This window comes from Porites lutea, chromosome 11, assembly GCF_958299795.1.
Source record: "Porites lutea chromosome 11, jaPorLute2.1, whole genome shotgun sequence".
NCBI classification, from domain to species: Eukaryota; Metazoa; Cnidaria; class Anthozoa; order Scleractinia; family Poritidae; genus Porites; species Porites lutea.
The window spans coordinates 16,022,509-16,039,472 of NC_133211.1; the positions used below are offsets into that span (position 1 = coordinate 16,022,509).

Genomic DNA, 16,964 nt, shown 5'->3' on the forward strand with positions numbered 1-16,964 from the left:
GGACTTGTCAGAAAGTAGCAATAGGGAAAGGGGGTGGAAACAGAGGAAGGGTCACAACTTTTTGAGACTGCAGAAAAGGGAGGGGTCATGGAAAATGGGCCGTTAAAAGGGGGAGGGTCATGCAAATATGTGTCTGTGATCATGTAGAGGTTCACCCACAGAAGAACAAAGAAGTTCTTTATTTTGTAAAAAAACCTGGGAGAAGTAGGAGAGTCAAGTGATCAGCTGTCAGAATCAGAATCAGACTCTTAATGCTGTCATCTAAAATGTATGTATATGGCATTACAAAAAACAGATTAGAAATATATTTTGAGCTTTCATAATACTGACTCACCCTAGTGTATTGCAAGAACTAGATTTTATTATTTATACAAGAGGGGGAGGGACATGATATTTTAGGCCAAGGTCAAGGGGAGGGTTAGCAAATGTCACTCCTATTGCAGGGATGGGTCATCTCATTTCCAAACCCAAATTTAAAATTCTCTCCCTCCTGCTAATTTCTGACAAGTCCCTTAGACTAGTAGTTTCTAATAGAAAGTGAAGGTGAAGTGCTGCGAGTAAAGCATGACATTTCAGAAAGTTTGAATCAGTTGCAATTTCTTTCTATTTTTGATATTTGACATTAACAGCGTCAAATACCTGTGCATGTAACGCAACATAACAAGTAGGTGAAGAAAAGTGTTTGTATCAAGCTACAATAATTTGTATAAAAGTGCGCAAGAATAAATCAGCGTATTATTTCTCTGAAACCTCTGATAAGGTTTAGATTGCACGTGACTGATGAAGTGAGTGGAAGAGTTAATTTCCAATCAAGTTCAATATTAAACTGGTTCGTTACGCTTAGCGAGCATATCAAGTCATTTTCAGTCTTTGCTTCTGTCGTGTATAAAATGTTTTACTGCCAAGGGAGAACAAACCTTGTCACACATTCCAGAAAAGCTCTTAATAACTAAGCTTAAATAAATACAACAAAGCCTGGCCAAAACACTGAATTTATTTACTGTAGAGTTCCAGGAGTTACGTCAGACAGATATTCTGAGAAATGTATCGCTACAATTCAGGAGAATTTTTTAACTTGCTTGCGTAAAATGTGGCTTGTGACATGAAACAGGATTTCTACGCCTTTAGTTTTACCGACAGTCAACTGTTCTAGAGGTTTCCCTTTGGAGTGTACTGGTAATTCTGAATTGATTGGCTGCAACCAAAAGGGCCTTGATTCAAGGGCCATGAAATCGAGGCAATTTCGGTGATCTACATACATACATACAAACAAATCAAAAAAATCTCAAATGAGGCTGGCTTTGGGCACAGACAACCCAGGCTGGTCATGTACATTGCCTGAATTAGTCTGCTGCCAGACTTCGCAGCAAATATGATATGATATCCGGGGGGGGGGGGGTTGGAGGGGACAGAAGGGAAGTTTGTGTAGAGGTGTGCTCCCAAGGGCTTCATACCCTGACCCCGTTTAAGACTTGTTCATTATTTGCTAACTTGTTTAAGACATGAGACTTAATTTTTTTTTTTCATTTTGTTGCATACATGGTTTGGTTATATTTTTAAATTAACATCATGGAATTACAGTAAAGACTGCTTTTCGTCAAACTTCACACTTTCCCAGTCCAAAAACACAGCTGTTCAAGGTGCAAGTTAAATTCTAGACCTTCGGGTTCTGCATTAAGTCACTTCTATAACTGTGTATCTCTAATAAGAGGTGTCTATGCTAGTGCCAGTTTCATTGGTGTCTGTATATAAGAAAGCTGTGCATAGTTCATTAAATTCTTGGTGATTCCTTTCAGCCAGGATATGCAGGTCCTGGATATGTTGCACCTCAGTCAACAGTCATAACACAACAGCCCATGGTATTGCCACAACCAATCATTCTTAAACAGCTGCCTGTTAACATGCGCTGTCCTCATTGTGGTGCTACTATCATCACCAAGATAGATCATCGTGTTGGTAACACTACCTTTATCTACTGCTGTATGCTTTCCATGTTTGGGTGAGAATGTCATATATATATATTATTATTACGTTGTTTTTCAATCCTTTGTTCATCTTTTTCATTGTTTTAAAATCGATATCAAACATTTTCATGCACAAAATTTTGTTTCCTAGAGTTTCACTGGTCAGAGCTTCATGTAATTGAACAAAATCAAGTAACAAATTTGTTATTATGAAATTTTTCTTGTATCTTTTCAGTTGTTGTTGCATTCCATTTCTCACTGACTGTGCAAAGGATGTTTCACACCAGTGTCCAAATTGTAAGAGGGAGCTGGGTGTCTTCAGGCGTCCTCTTATTGAGTCTGGTGGAGGAGGAGGAGGAAGTCACCCTAAGTATGACAGTGCATTTGCTAGTGGTCCAGCAGATAGTTATGTACCACCAACAGAAACCGTCTCAGGAGGTGGTGGGGGTGGTGGAGGTGATGGTGATGGTGACTGAAAAATATAGCTTTTTAAGCTGCTGTGTTGAGGGTGATGGTGGTCAGAGTGGGTGGGGGGGTATGTAGGTGTGACGGCTGATGTGCCACTGAGTGCACTTTTTTGCTTCTCTGTCTTTGGAACAGAGTATTTTTAGCAGTGATGTCCTGTGAAGTTGTAAATAGAGGATATTACATGGCTGTGCGGTGATACGAAATTTCTCTTCGAGTGTTGAAAATATTTCACAAGTGAGCGCAGTGAACGAGTGAAATATTTTTTCAACACGAGAAGAGAAATTTCATATCTCCAAGCAGCCATGTAATGTTCTATTTATTATATAAGCACCAATGAACTACCAAACCATTTCACTTTAATAGTTTTTTGGTGTGAAAGGTGCGATCTATTATGTATCCATTAGCAACGGTGATATTTTCACATGTGAAGATAACATGTTATTTTCACACGTGAAGATATCAAGTTTTCGCGTGAAATCTCACCTGGTATTTCATTGGTGTTTATATAATAAAATAATTTATTTAGACCACAGGATACAGGGCGCGTAGAAGTCTCATCCAGTAGTCCAGGACTTGTAGATTTTGCTTGGCAAGTAATCTTAAAGCTCGCATACTAGATAGGCAAGGGTCCAGGCAAGTGATCCTCTAACAAAATTATTAACTAAGATGAATAAAAGCTGGCCGTGGGCAAGCAAAATATGGCAGCTGCTTGCCCAAAGGACAAGCTGGAATGCAAGTTTTATTTGTGCCCTGGTGACAGATTGAATGTTTAATCACATGGTGATATCAGTACCTTGCTTTTTCAGTTTAACTGAAGCCTTTAATTTAATATATAATATTAACAACTCTATAATGTAAATGGAAAACATCATGCACTGGTTATGATATTTTTCATAAGCACACCTTCAATTCCTTATTACGCATTCAGGACTTGTAAAATTACAGCATTATCCACATTCATTTCCTTCAGTAAAGCAGCCTGGATCTGCTGTTTACATATAATCTCATACTCAGATCTCTTTTTTACAAAGCCAAAGGCAAGATCTGGTTAAGTAAGAAAAATCAATTTTTTTGATTGGCTATATTGAGATCAAAATAATGGTGTGAGTATTGTCTCCTGTGCACGCTATGGCATGTGCAATTCATTTTTTGGAAAGTCTTCAGTTCTGTTCAAATAAATATTTCACTGAAGAAGTAGTTTTCTTTCTCAATATAACTTGTAAAACCATTTTTATGTTATCTTTAAAGACTTTTTAAAACTCTCCCTTGGTATCAAAATTGAGCTTTTTGAAAAGGGTACAATAATGTTTCTTTATTAATTGTGTAATGTAGATAGTTCTGGACTAAAACACACTTCATACTGATAATTCATTATAATCACTACAGCTCAGGAGCTGTCAGTCAGTATTGATTAATTTGCAATATTAGTAAAGAGAGAACATCATTATAATGCTAACAGTTAAGTATATGTTAGGTGTATCTTTCAAAGTAAGGTGAAAAGCGATATTGTTTTTTAATTTTCTCATAATATGTAATATTAGACAGTTAGTATATAATATTTTATTTACTGTTCAATAAATTGTTGATCAGATTTTTTTGTAGACTGTTTTGAATCGCCCTTTTTCCCAAATGAGCATTTTCCTTTTTGGGGAGGCATGAACTGAGTGTTCAGTGATCTTGATCTTAGGTAGAAGTAGGGGCTGTAAACAGTCTAGTAAGTTTTGAAATTTCTGATTATTGTATTGATATCAGTGTTTTCATGCCCATTATGAGTTTATTATGGTCAGGGCATTAAAATGCGTTAACATAGGTAATCTTGATGTACACAACTGTTCAGCAATAAAAGGAACAGGGTCAGTATGACAAGCTTTGTTTATTGTCTGAGAATAGTCACTTTATATTTTTGATTACGAAAGTTGTGACCTCTTTATAATGTTGGTCTTCAGTAGGTGACATTAAAAATTATGAGCCTAACTGCTTAGGAAAAGTATCCAGCATGTCCACCAGAAAGACAACATTACTGTGTGTCCTGTCTATGACATGATTGCTTTGAGTGGATGTACCTTCCTTTATCAGTAATTTCTGAAATGGACTAAGGGAAAGTTGAGAAAGAGGAGTAACATCAGTGGTAGCTCTATTAAAGGGAGAGACCTGTTACACCCTCTTACTTTTAGACCAATTTTAGGCCTACAGGACTGACTTAGAAAAATATTTTACCAAACCCTAACCGGAACCCTGCCCAATTTAATACCCTTTAAGGTCTGACTCGCATATTTCCCGCCCCTCTCCTTACATCGCACGCTGTACTCATGCATTGCACGGCTGGCACGCAGGCTAAAAATTCTAAATCTGCAGGGATTGCCTTCATTTCACTCTTTTCGACGAAGCTGATGGCCTTCCCTCCAACCGTGTTCAATCTGTGCTGTGAAGAATTAATTTTATGTGCGCAATTTCTGCCTTCCAAAATTTATTTTTCAGTAACCTCTATTCACCTCCGTCAACTCATATCTTTTTGCGATCAATGCTTTTAGACTTGGTTTTGCTTGCTCCCACACCGCGAAACCCCCGGCCACACTCCGGCCACCCTACCACAATGCACTACTCACCCTACCCCGTTAAGGGTTACTGATACTGGCGGAGTAACGCCTGTTGAATTTCTGTCTTGAGCGAGGAGCACGATCTAGTAGCAAGGGTGTGTGTGTTTTCCATGGTTTATAAACTGCATGGAAAAGTATGCGCAGTTTTTGGAGGATCCCGAGGAATCGGTAAAGCCGTAAGTAAAGTTCTTGCCAGTCGAGGAGGAAATGTTGCTGTCGTATCAAGAGACAAAAATCGCGCAGCTGAATGTGTGCGTTCTTTGCAAGCGGATAGCACGTCTCTTCAAAAACATGTCAGCTTGAACTGCGATATTAGCTGTTATAAATCAGTACAAAATTCGTTACAAGAAATCCAAAACCTTCTGGGGCAAGTTAGCATTCTTGTAAACGCGGCCGGGGTGAATTACGACAACTTGTTGTTCAGAACAAAACCAGAACAAATGCAGAGTATGATAAATACGAACCTTATTGGAACAATGTATACTTCCCAAGCTGTTTTAAAACACATGTTGAGAGAAAGAGACGGTGTTATTATTAACATTGGTAGTGTGGTGGGAATGAAGGGAAATACAGGGCAGTGTGTTTACGCTGCTTCAAAGTCAGGTAATATATACTTTTTTATTTTAAATTTATTATTGTAATCCAAGATTATGCATGGTTCAACGGTGGGGAATTGTATGAAGTGGTGCTGTGCCAGGGGTAGAGGGTGGGGCGAATCAAAAATAACTTCTCTTTGATTTTGCGAAGTACATGTCATTTCTTGCACTGTTTGCATGACGCACAAATTTGTCGAAGAGTGGTTGGAGAGGAAAAACCTATCAAATTTTAAGTCTCTATTTGAAGGTAGGTTTCAAAATTTCAAACGAATGTGGGTTTGATGCGTACTCAAATGGCTTTTTTTTCTTTTTTTTTGCAAAAGAAGGAAAGAAATATTTCTTCAGCCTTGTTTAATAAGAAGACAACGTAAATAGACTGTACTAAAAAGGATACTAGACTTTTAATATGTATACATAGATGACAGAGATTTAGTCCAGTGTTCTTATGAAGAAGGTCCTTTGGGGTCTCTTTTTTTTTGCGCTTTTCCATTTTGAAATTTATTGTTCATGTTTTACCCACATTATACACTTATTATCCTTCTCTAAATAAACTCTAGAAAACATTTATAAAAGTTATGAAAATGTCAAAATGTCTCGTTTTGCTATTTTACGGAAAGCAATATTGATCCCAAAAAGAGCTACTGAAAGAATACCTTTATGAGGTCGATCAGGAACTCAGGGGTGGGGAAATGTCTCTATTTGCATGCCCAGGGGTGGGGAATAGACCACCAGGAAAGAACAAATTTGAAAATCTCCGGGGGGTGTGCCGGGGGGGGGGGACCATGCATTACATCCGAGGGGGACTCTCTTATTTGGACTATATGGTTATGAGCCGATACACTAGTGTGACATTAGAGTGACAAGAAAATAAGCTATTTATCCTTGACTTTTGTATTTGTATGTGTTTCTCACTAACAATAATGTGCATTTGATTATATCCAATGTGAAAATGACATTATTTCTTGTCACTGAAAACTGCCAGTATAAAATGTGTATAATTTTAACTACAATGTAATCCTTTAAGTCTTATACAAGACTGACACTTTCACTCACCATAATTACCCGGAACAAGATATTTTCCTATATTTGCTGTAAGAATGGTATTATATGGAGGACACATTTACATGGTCGAGTAGAGGTATGAAATTCCTCTTCAAGTGGTGAAAACATTTTGTGAGTGAGCACAGAGAACAAGAAAGTGAAATATTACGAGAGGAAATTTCCTCTAACCAGCCTGCAAAAGGCACGATCTATCATGTAGCCATAACAATGGTGATCTTTTCATGTGTGAGGATCTGACACATTATTTTCATGTGTGAAATTCAAGATATCTTGTTTTGGGGCAAAAATTCACCTGGTATTGCATTGGTGGTTATAATAAATCAAAATTATTTCATTCAGGCCTTATAGGTTTCACTAAATCATTAGCCAAAGAGGTTGCCTTGCGAAATGTTAGAGTGAACATGGTTGCACCAGGATTCATAGAGACAGACATGACTTCAAACTTGAGGAAACAGAACTCAGGAATTGAAGCTTTGATTCCACTCAGAAGATATGGAACAGTCCATGAGGTCGCAGAAACCGTTTGCTTTTTGGCTGAGACACCTTACATCACGGGACAGGTATGATCACCCTTAAAACTTATTTATTGTTGTACCCTCAGAGAGTTAGCCTTCCAAGACAGTGGTAAAAAACACTGTATGCTTTAGAATTCATACAAATTAGTCTCCTTGAATTGACAGTCACTTATTTGCAGTCTATTAGGCTATTGTATCTTGGACAGCTTTATCCATGGAACTTGTTCCGAGTGTCTGTCTCTGAAGTGTCTTCTTAAGATGTGCGATGATAATGTGAAAGTTAACCAGGATCAATTTCTCACTTATATCCTTGCTATTAAGTCTCCACGTCATTTGCATGTCCTCAAACTTTTTTGTCTTTTTTCTTTGCATCCTCAATTCTTAATGATTGTTCCCCACTAAGGGGCAGTCGCTTTTTAATCTTCTATTAACTTCTCTCCTTTTTTTTCAGGTTTTATTAGTTGATGGAGGATTAGCACTATCACTGTGAAAAGATTAATGTTCTATTTGGACATGGAAGCCATGCTTTCTTGACCAAAAACAAACAACTTTCAACTTTCCCATCTGATGTTAGCCATGGTTAGGCTCCTTATTTTGCCAATAATTATGCCTTTGTTCTTGGACATGGTGCTGACCAATAATATTGTGGCATGAAGAATGAGATATCCCCTTTGTCTCATCTGGTCTTGAAAAATATGTAGACTGCTTTCTAGCCTGTGTAGCAAGCGCTTCCACACGAGTTCATTGAGAAAGTCTTCCATTTTTACAACTTGCTTGCATTGATCGGAAACACTTGCTACACAAGCTAAATGCTTTTGTATGGCTTATCTTTGAAATTGTCATCATCCTTTGTCACTCAATATAATATTATTTGCCTAGCACGCGCAAGAAATTTGAATTTGCTTAAGAAGGAACAGAATGAGACGGGGGCTCATACCCAAAAAGGAAAACCATCTTTTCTTTATCCTAATATCCCAGGGTTTGTACAGAGGTTTCGATCCAAAATCCAAGACTTTTTCCAGACTTTTTCCCAAAACAATAATTCCTTTGTTCCAGACTCAAGGTTATCAAATAGGTGATCAATAGAGACCTTTAAAAAAGCAGGAACAACGCTTTTTTCGTGGTGTTCTGCAGACATATGGGTGAGATTGAATAAGATTTGACCAAAACCAAAAAAGCACTTGTCGTAGCTTAAAAAAACTCAAGACTTTTTATCACTACTTCCAGACTTTATCCCCATTTTCCAGACTTTTCCGGGTCTGGAAAGTTGCTGGGCAAATTTCAAGAGTTTTTCAAGAATTCAAGACACTATTCGAACCCTGTAACCCCCTATAAGACTCTGCTTTTGCACATGCTCACTTGGGTAAATTTATAGACACAAGAAGACTGCAAGCAGTGTTATCTACTAGACAATTATGGACCAAAATGTTGGGACACACACTTACTTAGGATTATACCATTCAGGGTGGATCTGTGTCACTGTAATCTAATAAAAAAACACAAATATGTACGCTTAATAATGATGACCAATGAAGATTTTATTCTCGAACTACAAACGGTCGGGACACAAGAGTGGTCATGCTAGGGTAAAATTCCGATAAGCAATATGGCCTTGAAACAGTGATGTAAGACAAGTGGAAAGGCTGACAAATGACATTAAGATGGGTTGAAACTGCGACAAGAAATAGAGAAAGTTGCAAATACAGTAGTAAAACATCGTCAAGGATATGGCTTTCTCGTCTTATAAGGAGACAGGTTAGAAATTAACGCTAGGGACATAAGTACAGCCCCACCCCTCCCCCAACTAAGAGTACCTCTTAAGAACAAGTCCGTTGTTTATCATACGGAAAAACCATGAATAATAGAAAGACAGTCTTTCTATTATCCATGGAAAAACGAAGAACACAATATTTTAAGTACCTGTTTCACATTATTTTGCAAATGCTTCCGATTCCACTTCATGGTGATTTAGTACCTAACGAAATGAAACTTTGAAACCGCTCGGAACGTTTTTTTTTCTGCCGTCGTTCACAAACCTCTTCTTCCCGACCCTACCCTTCCGCGGAGAACGTGGACGGGAGGACAAGGAGGACAGCGGTGATTCGGGTCCAGTGTCTCTCTGACAGGGACTGACAGGTCTCTGACAACTCGGCTAAGACGCGCCGACATGTTTTTTTTTTTTTACAAATGGCGCGTCTGGTATTAAAAACAACGTAAACTATTTTTGTTATATACTTTTTGAGCGAGAAAATATTATGGGAAGAGTTTTATTTTGGAGTTTTAAGGTCAACGAAACAACGGAGATACTATCTTAAAATAGGTAAGATGGCTTAAGATTTATTTCTTTGATTACAGTTTATGGAACAACTTTTTTAAACTTCAGCTTAACTAGATTACTTAAGCTTACGTCTTTAAACTTACTATTCTAACAGAAACAAGGCGAACAACATGAACTCTAAGATTTCAAAAGCTCTATGGAAACGTGACGTACTGAGAAAAAGAACATACTGGTTGCCTTAGTAACACAGTGTTTATTCAGTTCTTCTCTCGCTTTATCGCGACCAGTCGTGTATTTTACTGCGGATAGAAGTTTGCAAATCGTTCATCGATTATTCGGAAAGTTTAATTTTTCTGCAACCCAAGATGGGTTGTGGAGCATCTAAAGCGGGTCCTTGTATTCCCGTTCAAGTTCCCTGCACCGGTAAGGCAAGGAAAAAACACTTAAAGTGATCCCTTTTCTAAAAACTGCTTGAGGTTAAATTTTTCACATAAATTCGTATGCCGCGTCGTCCACTTGATGTAGGCTTGCCTCGTACAAGTACAACTCCCTTTGGAGAATTCAGATTTTTCAGTCCACAATTTACATAATCAAAGTAGTTTAATTAATGTGAAAGTGGACCATTGCAAGACGAAAGGGCGAAAAATTTTATTCTTAAAAGCATCAGAATTCGCCCGAAAGAACACAAATGAACTGAGACGTCTTTTACCACGGTTCTCAAATTGAAAGAAGATTCAAACGAGTTAATAAATTTCCAACTAAAAATCAGTAACTACAAAAAAAGAAACGAATTGGCATTTGCGTTCTCTTGTTTTTCTGTAAGTATCAGCTACAAACTTTTTTCTTGCTTTACAGGTAAGAGTCCAATCAGGTTGAACAGCACACCAACGAAAAACAATAAAACAACTAAGCCCTTGCCGAAAACAACAAAGGCGGCAGAGTTACGAAGACAGGCCAATGAAGCCAAACTTAGTAAGTTTTGATTTAGTAAAGTAGTGAATCAGTTGATCATATAATTCCTTGCTAGAAATATTTTAATTTTTGTAATTTTTCAGTGAAACGAGAAATTTTTCGCGACACTTTCACATTTGAGCATGGAATATATTTTCATGTTGGGTTATCTGTATAATTTTTCGCACATTATCTTTTCTGAGTCTCAAGATTTGTTATTTAATCTCCAAATACTAAAAGAATTTTTTACGATGAAAATCTCCGGGTTAATTTTCGTAATATTTTAAGCTCCTTACTAAATAAATAAATAAATAAATAACTTTAATAGTAACATCCTCGTAAGGTTTTTCAGGGACTATTTACAAACTATTTCCAATTTATAAAAGCAAAAATGACAATAAAAACTCGAAATGACAATTTATAATGGTATTCTACTAAAATCTAAAGCTTATGAAGGAAATGTCTGCCTCAATAGTGTGTCTTTCAGGGCGCGCTTGAAAGATGCCAATGAGGCACTTTGCCTAAGTTCATTATGCAAGTTATTCCATATGTAGGCCCCTCTGTAGGAAAATGTGCGCTGGCCTATAGCCGTTCTGTATAGCGGAATCTGCAAAGAGTTCCGTGTACGAGTGTTACGAGTATGTATATTTGAGTGCTTGGTAAACTTGCTCGTTAAGTATTGAGGCGCAAGATCGTTCTGACATTTAAAGGTCAAAACGGAGTCTCTATAGAATAATTGTTCTTTAACAGGAAGCCAGTTTAGCTCTCGAAGCAAAGGTGTTACGTGGTCAAACTTCCTAGAGTTTGTTACGATCTTGCTGGCAAAATTCTGAGTAGATTGTAATCTGTTTATATTCTGGAGTGTAGTATTAGACCATACAGATGAGCAGTAAAGCATCTTGCTAAAGACTAATGATGTTATTAACAACCCTAGTGTTTCCTTGTCGAAGCTCCTTTTGACTCTATTTATTTGGCAAAGCTTTGCGAAACAAGATGACACTACACATGAAATATGGTGATCGTAGGTCAGATGGGGGTCAAGAAAGACTCCCAAGTCCTTGGCAGAGTCTGTTGGCTTCAGTGTTTTACCTAAGAATACCACTCTAGGGTCTTCTGGTAACCTGCTTAACATCTGTCTGGTACCGAGGAAAAGGAGTTTAGTTTTATCGGGATTGATAAGTAGATGGTTCTCACAGCACCATTGAGCTACACTGTGAAGGTCTTGTTCGAGCTTTTCAATGGCAGCATCAAGCTCAACGAGAGGAAATGACATGAATAGCTTTGAGTCATCCACATACGATTCTAGGTTGCAAAACGTCGGTGACGTGGGTAAATCGTTGAGATAAATGCAGAACAATAATGGTGATAGGATTGCGCCTTGAGGAACTCCGTGAGTTATAGGTAGAGTGTCAGAGTAGGTGGAGCCAATTCTCACGTATTGCCTGCGACCAGTTAAATAGCTCTTGAACCATTTGACAGTAGAGGGTGAGGCTCCTAAGATAGAGAGTTTGTGGAGCAACCTTGCATGGTCTATACTGTCGAAGGCTTTGGATAGATCTAATAGTACTAGTGCTGTTATCTGCTTTTTATCCATTGCTTCGAGTATCTTATCCGTGAACAGGATGTTTAAGGTCTCTGTAGAATGAGCTTTTTTATTGCCGCTTTGGTGTGAGGTAAGGCGGTTGTTTTTCGTGAGATAGGCGCTGAACTGATTCAAAACAATCCTTTCGAGGACCTTTGAAGCTACGGCTAGCAGAGATAACGGTCTGTTGTTGGCAGCTTTTTCATGGTCACCGTCTTTAAGAATCGGAATCACCTCAGTCTCTTTCCAGTTGTCAGGAAATGTGCTAGTAAGGATAGAACAATTGATGATGTCAGTAAGAGGGCCCAGTATGACAGGGAGACAGTCTTTTAGTACACGAGCGCTGATCTTATCCGGTCCCGGAGATTTATTCATTGGGAGAGATGTTACAATTCGGCGAACCTCTTCAAGTGACACTGTCCTTAAATTGAATAATTCCATAGAGGTAGTATCTATGCCAGTTTCGGATGAAAAATCTCGGACTATGATGTTATGTTCTTCCCTCAGGCACTGTACTGCGTCAGCGGCATTTAAGCCGACTTTAGCAAAAAACTGATTGAATTCGTTGGTTAAGACTGTCACATCCTTTGTAAAGGCTGGTCTCTGCTTATCTTTGGAGGGGATGGCGCGATTAATAATTTTCCAGAGTGAGCCAGAGTTGTTTTTATTAGCTGTGACCTCTTCAAAGGTGTGATCTCTTTCAGCTTCTTGTAGCTTTTTCTTGACCAAGTCACGGGAATGTTTGAAATTTATCCACTCGATGTCTTGGCGAGACTGTATGAATTGCTTCAGGAGGAGATCTCGCGATCTCATGAGATCCTTGATTTCCTGGTTCACAAAAGGGCACGGTCTACTCCGAAGTTTAATTTGTTTCACGGGAGCGTGTAAGCTCAGGGCAGACTGCAAAGTGTCAATTAAAATATTGAGCTTAGAGTCTACATCGGTTTGATCGAAGATAGTGAGCAGGGAATCCGCTTCATTAGCTAAATCCGTGATAAAGAGATCCGCATTATACTTCTTGTAACTTCGAGTGGTAATGTACTGAGGAGTAGTCTTGGGTTTCTTAACCTTGAGCTTGACAAAGACAATTGAATGGTCACTAATTGGTCGATTGCCATTCTGCAACACTGCCTGAAAAATTCAGCCCCGTAGACAATATAATATTTGAACATGAGAAAAAAAGGGAATTATTTCAGGCGGAACATTAAATCCAAAAATTATTTATTCAGGCCAAAGGGAAAAAACTATTTACACTGGTTTCAGCTCAGACGCTATCTGGATTTCAATAAAGTCAAAATTTGCTACAAATAATAGAAACCTTACGTGTTATCGAAACAACAGCTTTCTTGTGCTGGTGACTAGTCATAAGCTGAACTTCAGGCCCGGTCAGGGGTGGAGTGGAATAACCAGAAACTCATAAGGGGTTGAACAACCCCTTATGAGTTTCTGAATATACTCAATATCCAATCCTGAAATACCAGTGCAATTCGTATTCAAAATACTATACCAAAGGGTCGTAAAATATCTCTAAGGTACTGCATACTGGAACTTCATAAAGTCAATTAATCTTATACAGCTTTTTTTCAATCACCGAGTAATGTTAGCAAACGCTTAGCTTAGTTTAGTTTATTTTAGTTCATTTAAATAAATTTAGTTTAGTTTAGTTCAAATAGTTTACACATTTCATTACTAAATGTAGTTTTTATGTATGATTTATGTTTGTGTTTTCTATTTTTTTTTTTTTCAGAGAACTCTAACGGGCTCAATTCAAGAACCTCACTAAGGCGCAGTACATCTATAATTCAGGCTTCAAAGAAGATAACATCCAGTGCTAGATCCCCTCGGCCAAAAGACAACCGACCAAACAACGCCGCAACTACTAGTAAACCACAGAATCGCCATCTTGGCCCAAACGTCTCCCAGTCAATTTCTAAACCCCAGGGGAATATATCCAAAAGCACAAATGAAGCAAGACCAGCAAGTTCCCAGTCGGTGAAAAGTCTGAAATCAAGTGGAATATCCAAGCCATTAAAGGAAAACACTGTTAACACCACAAGTGAGGCAAAAACCACTACTAAGGCAAGACCAGCAAGTTCCCAGTCTGTGAAAAGTCTGAAATCAAGTGGAATATCAAAGTCATCAAAGGAAAATACTGTTAACACCACAAGTAAGACAAAAACCATTACTGAGGTAAGACCAGCAAGTTCCCAGTCAGTGAAAAGTCTGAAATCAAGTGGAATATCCAAGTCATCAGAGGACAATGCTGTTAACACCGCAAATGAGGCAAGACAACAAATCTACCAGTCTACAAAGAGATCTCATTCAAGTCCCACTTTAAAAAAAAGGGTTCATCTGATACCAAGGATGGAGCAAAACCAACGACGAGCGAGCCTTCAAAGAGGCCAACATCAAGTCCTACAAAAGTGCTCAAGCAACAGCCGACTAAAAGCTGTCAGCCTGAACGAATCAGTGCAAGTTCTTCCATGAAAGAAAATCTGCCTGTTACAAAGAACAAAGTGAAGGCAACACAAAGATGTACCCAGGGTACCGTACGGCCCAAGTCGAGCCAATCTAACGACAAAAACACCTCAAAGACAAATCAAACGCGCTTTCAGCCTAAAAGCCGACCACGATCAAGTCCAGCTTTCAAAGGTAATCCAGCTGAGGCCACCAATGAGGTGATCAAACGACCCATATCAAATCGTTTGTCAAAGGGCGATGTGCCCAAGACAACCAGCAACGTAAAACGAAAGAGTTGTCCGTCTCTTAAAAGCCCTGTGTCACGTCCTGCTTCTGCAAAGGGTAATCCATCCAGAACTGTTGAGACCCGTGTAACGGGGAAGCAAGCAGCTCAGGAAGCAAAGGCCGACCCTACCGAGCAAGTTCTTAAGGACGGAGACACACCCAAAAGGGAAGTTGTTGGGGATAATTTTCAGTCGACATCTCAGGTAATTGAATATTCTACACTTGCTTTTCTGATAACTGTAAACACGAAAACATATCTGGCATTTTCTAGTTGATTCAGTTACGAATTGTGAAGCTCTAGAGGCAAAGAGTCCTTGCGGGGAGAGGGGGGCAGGTTTTGTGTGTATGTCTTTACACATTAATTAAACCAATGTTAAGCACCTGACCAGCAGCCACAATCAATAGTGTTTTTTCTTTTTGCGCTATGCCCTCCAGGCGTAGAACATCAGTAGAAACAGGTCCATACAAGTTGCAATATCTTCTTGTAGATTTTCGTATCACACAACAACCAAATAATGTAACAAAAAACGAAACATATTTCCTTTACGATGCGGAACACTTGCTGATTGTGATTATTGTAAGTGAATTGACAAATAATGCGCTTTTTTCTTTTAACAGGAGTCCGCTGCTTCGGAGGCGGAGCTAGACTATTTCGTCGCTGAGATTCTCCAGTCGCAGCTGAACCTCGTTCAAAACGAGCCATCTCCAGAGAAGAGTCCTAAAGCTTTAAACTCACAACCTTCTACCATGAGCTCACCTACTGCAGGGCCAGGTAACTACATATTAAACATTTCTACGGCTACCAGACTTTCTATTCATTCCCGTTCAAAACCAGGAAAGGCCTCCACTATGTAAGCTTATTATGAATGGAACCAAGAAGAAAGTATGCAAAGATAGCATGCCTTTTCTAATTAATACGCATGCATATAGCCTTAATATAAACATTGCTAATTGGAATTGCTAATATTTAAAAACTGATCTTGGGACCATTTGTACTAGAACTTTAAAAAAAGTTTTCCTTTTGCCTTTTTAGAGGAATACTGACTTTCCAGTCCAACCTTGTTGGTATTGTTTTGGTTTGGTTCTTATTTGTGAAACAAATCTTCCCTTACAGCTCCTAAGCAAAGCACGTCATTCGTGGGCACTCCAAAAGACGCTACTACTGAGGATGCTGGTAGCGGCTGTCAAGAGGGAACCAACAGCTCCACAGAAGTTTCTAATGTCGGTGAAGCGGAGATAACGGCCGGCGACTCCAGAATCATTCAATCTCCTTCAACTCCGACTGGCATAGAGGATAACGAGAAAGCCGAAGAGACCGGCAGTACATCGCTCACTGCAGGTGACGTTTTGACCATCTTTTCAAAGGAGAATCCTCATATCGATTCCGGGGAGCTCATGGGAGTGCCCAAGCCTGTCCAAGATGGTCCATCTCCAACAGACTTAACCACCCCAATTAATTTTGACTGGGCTGATGGACGAAAGAGCCCTGGCTGCATGAGATCGTCTCCAGGTGCAACGAAATCTCAAGAAAAGATTAATTTGGCGGTTGAGCGTAAGAGTAGCAAGACGTCTATCGATGGAAGAAAATCATCTCGTACCCCGACAGCCTCTGAGTCGAGTGCAAATATTACCTACTTGTCAGCCGGGGATTCTGGAGAAGCTACCTGCTCAACCAGTAGGCCTTGCAGTAGTCGTTCCACTACAGATACCTCAATGAGCTTAAACCATCGGAAATCAGTTCAGAGGCCCTTGTCTGCTGCAAAAGTGCCAGAAAAATCAAGGTCGAGTCAGAACAATCCACATTCAAGCGCGAGGTCATTTTCTGATCCAAGGGTGTCTGATGCAACAAAGACACTAAGGCCAAGCAGAAAATCGTCTCATGGTCAGGTGCCAGTTAAAAGCGCCGAACGAAGTTTATCTTCACCCAGGGCGCAAAGTGCAACGAAAAAAGAACGACTGTCTCCGACGAATCTAAGGGGTGAGTTCAAAGATGAAAAAGGCTGTAAAATAGGCGGCTCCCAAGAAATGAGCGGAAGAGGCTCCTCAGCCACCTTGTCAAAGCGGTCAGTGAGCCGCAACTCATCCAAATCTGAAATAATATCTCCTAAACCTTCCGTTGTGAAGAAAGAACTGGAGAAGTCTAAGTCTAATGACAAGATACACCAAACACCGAATGAACAGAAAGGTGTGGTCAAGGCAAAATCTT

The 16,964-nt window shown here is 39.2% G+C and overlaps 3 protein-coding genes across 3 annotated transcripts in view; all 3 read left to right on the plus strand.

Moving 5' to 3' along the window:
- Positions 1-4,422, plus strand: part of LOC140952431 (lipopolysaccharide-induced tumor necrosis factor-alpha factor homolog) — a 5,025-nt gene extending 603 nt beyond the window's left edge. The window contains exons 2-3 of the mRNA XM_073401854.1: positions 1,797-1,999; positions 2,200-4,422. Coding sequence (XP_073257955.1) covers positions 1,797-1,999; positions 2,200-2,440 — 444 coding nt within the window. The 3' untranslated portion in view covers positions 2,441-4,422. The remainder of the gene's footprint in view (positions 1-1,796; positions 2,000-2,199) is intronic.
- Positions 4,423-5,095: 673 nt separating this feature from the next.
- Positions 5,096-8,719, plus strand: LOC140952091 (carbonyl reductase family member 4-like). The gene is made up of 3 exons (XM_073401511.1): positions 5,096-5,632; positions 7,027-7,247; positions 7,654-8,719. The coding sequence occupies exons 1-3, from the start codon at positions 5,140-5,142 to the stop codon at positions 7,690-7,692; spliced, it is 753 nt and encodes a 250-aa protein (XP_073257612.1). The 5' UTR covers positions 5,096-5,139; the 3' UTR covers positions 7,693-8,719.
- Positions 8,720-9,785: 1,066 nt separating this feature from the next.
- On the plus strand, positions 9,786-15,515 carry LOC140952959 (uncharacterized). The gene is made up of 4 exons (XM_073402424.1): positions 9,786-9,903; positions 10,336-10,452; positions 13,761-14,961; positions 15,377-15,515. The coding sequence occupies exons 1-3, from the start codon at positions 9,846-9,848 to the stop codon at positions 14,498-14,500; spliced, it is 915 nt and encodes a 304-aa protein (XP_073258525.1). The 5' UTR covers positions 9,786-9,845; the 3' UTR covers positions 14,501-14,961; positions 15,377-15,515.
- Positions 15,516-16,964: the final 1,449 nt, after the last annotated feature.

Bases quoted from the DNA above. Each gene is read 5' to 3' on its own strand.
- LOC140952091 (XM_073401511.1), top strand. From the start codon at position 5,140: ATGGTTTATAAACTGCATGGAAAAGTATGCGCAGTTTTTGGAGGATCC. The intron at 5,633-7,026 runs GTAATATATACT...TATTTCATTCAG, and splicing joins TTACGCTGCTTCAAAGTCAG to GCCTTATAGGTTTCACTAAA. The intron at 7,248-7,653 runs GTATGATCACCC...CTTTTTTTTCAG, and splicing joins CACCTTACATCACGGGACAG to GTTTTATTAGTTGATGGAGG.
- LOC140952959 (XM_073402424.1), top strand. From the start codon at position 9,846: ATGGGTTGTGGAGCATCTAAAGCGGGTCCTTGTATTCCCGTTCAAGTT. The intron at 9,904-10,335 runs GTAAGGCAAGGA...CTTGCTTTACAG, and splicing joins CGTTCAAGTTCCCTGCACCG to GTAAGAGTCCAATCAGGTTG. The intron at 10,453-13,760 runs GTAAGTTTTGAT...TTTTTTTTTCAG, and splicing joins GGCCAATGAAGCCAAACTTA to AGAACTCTAACGGGCTCAAT.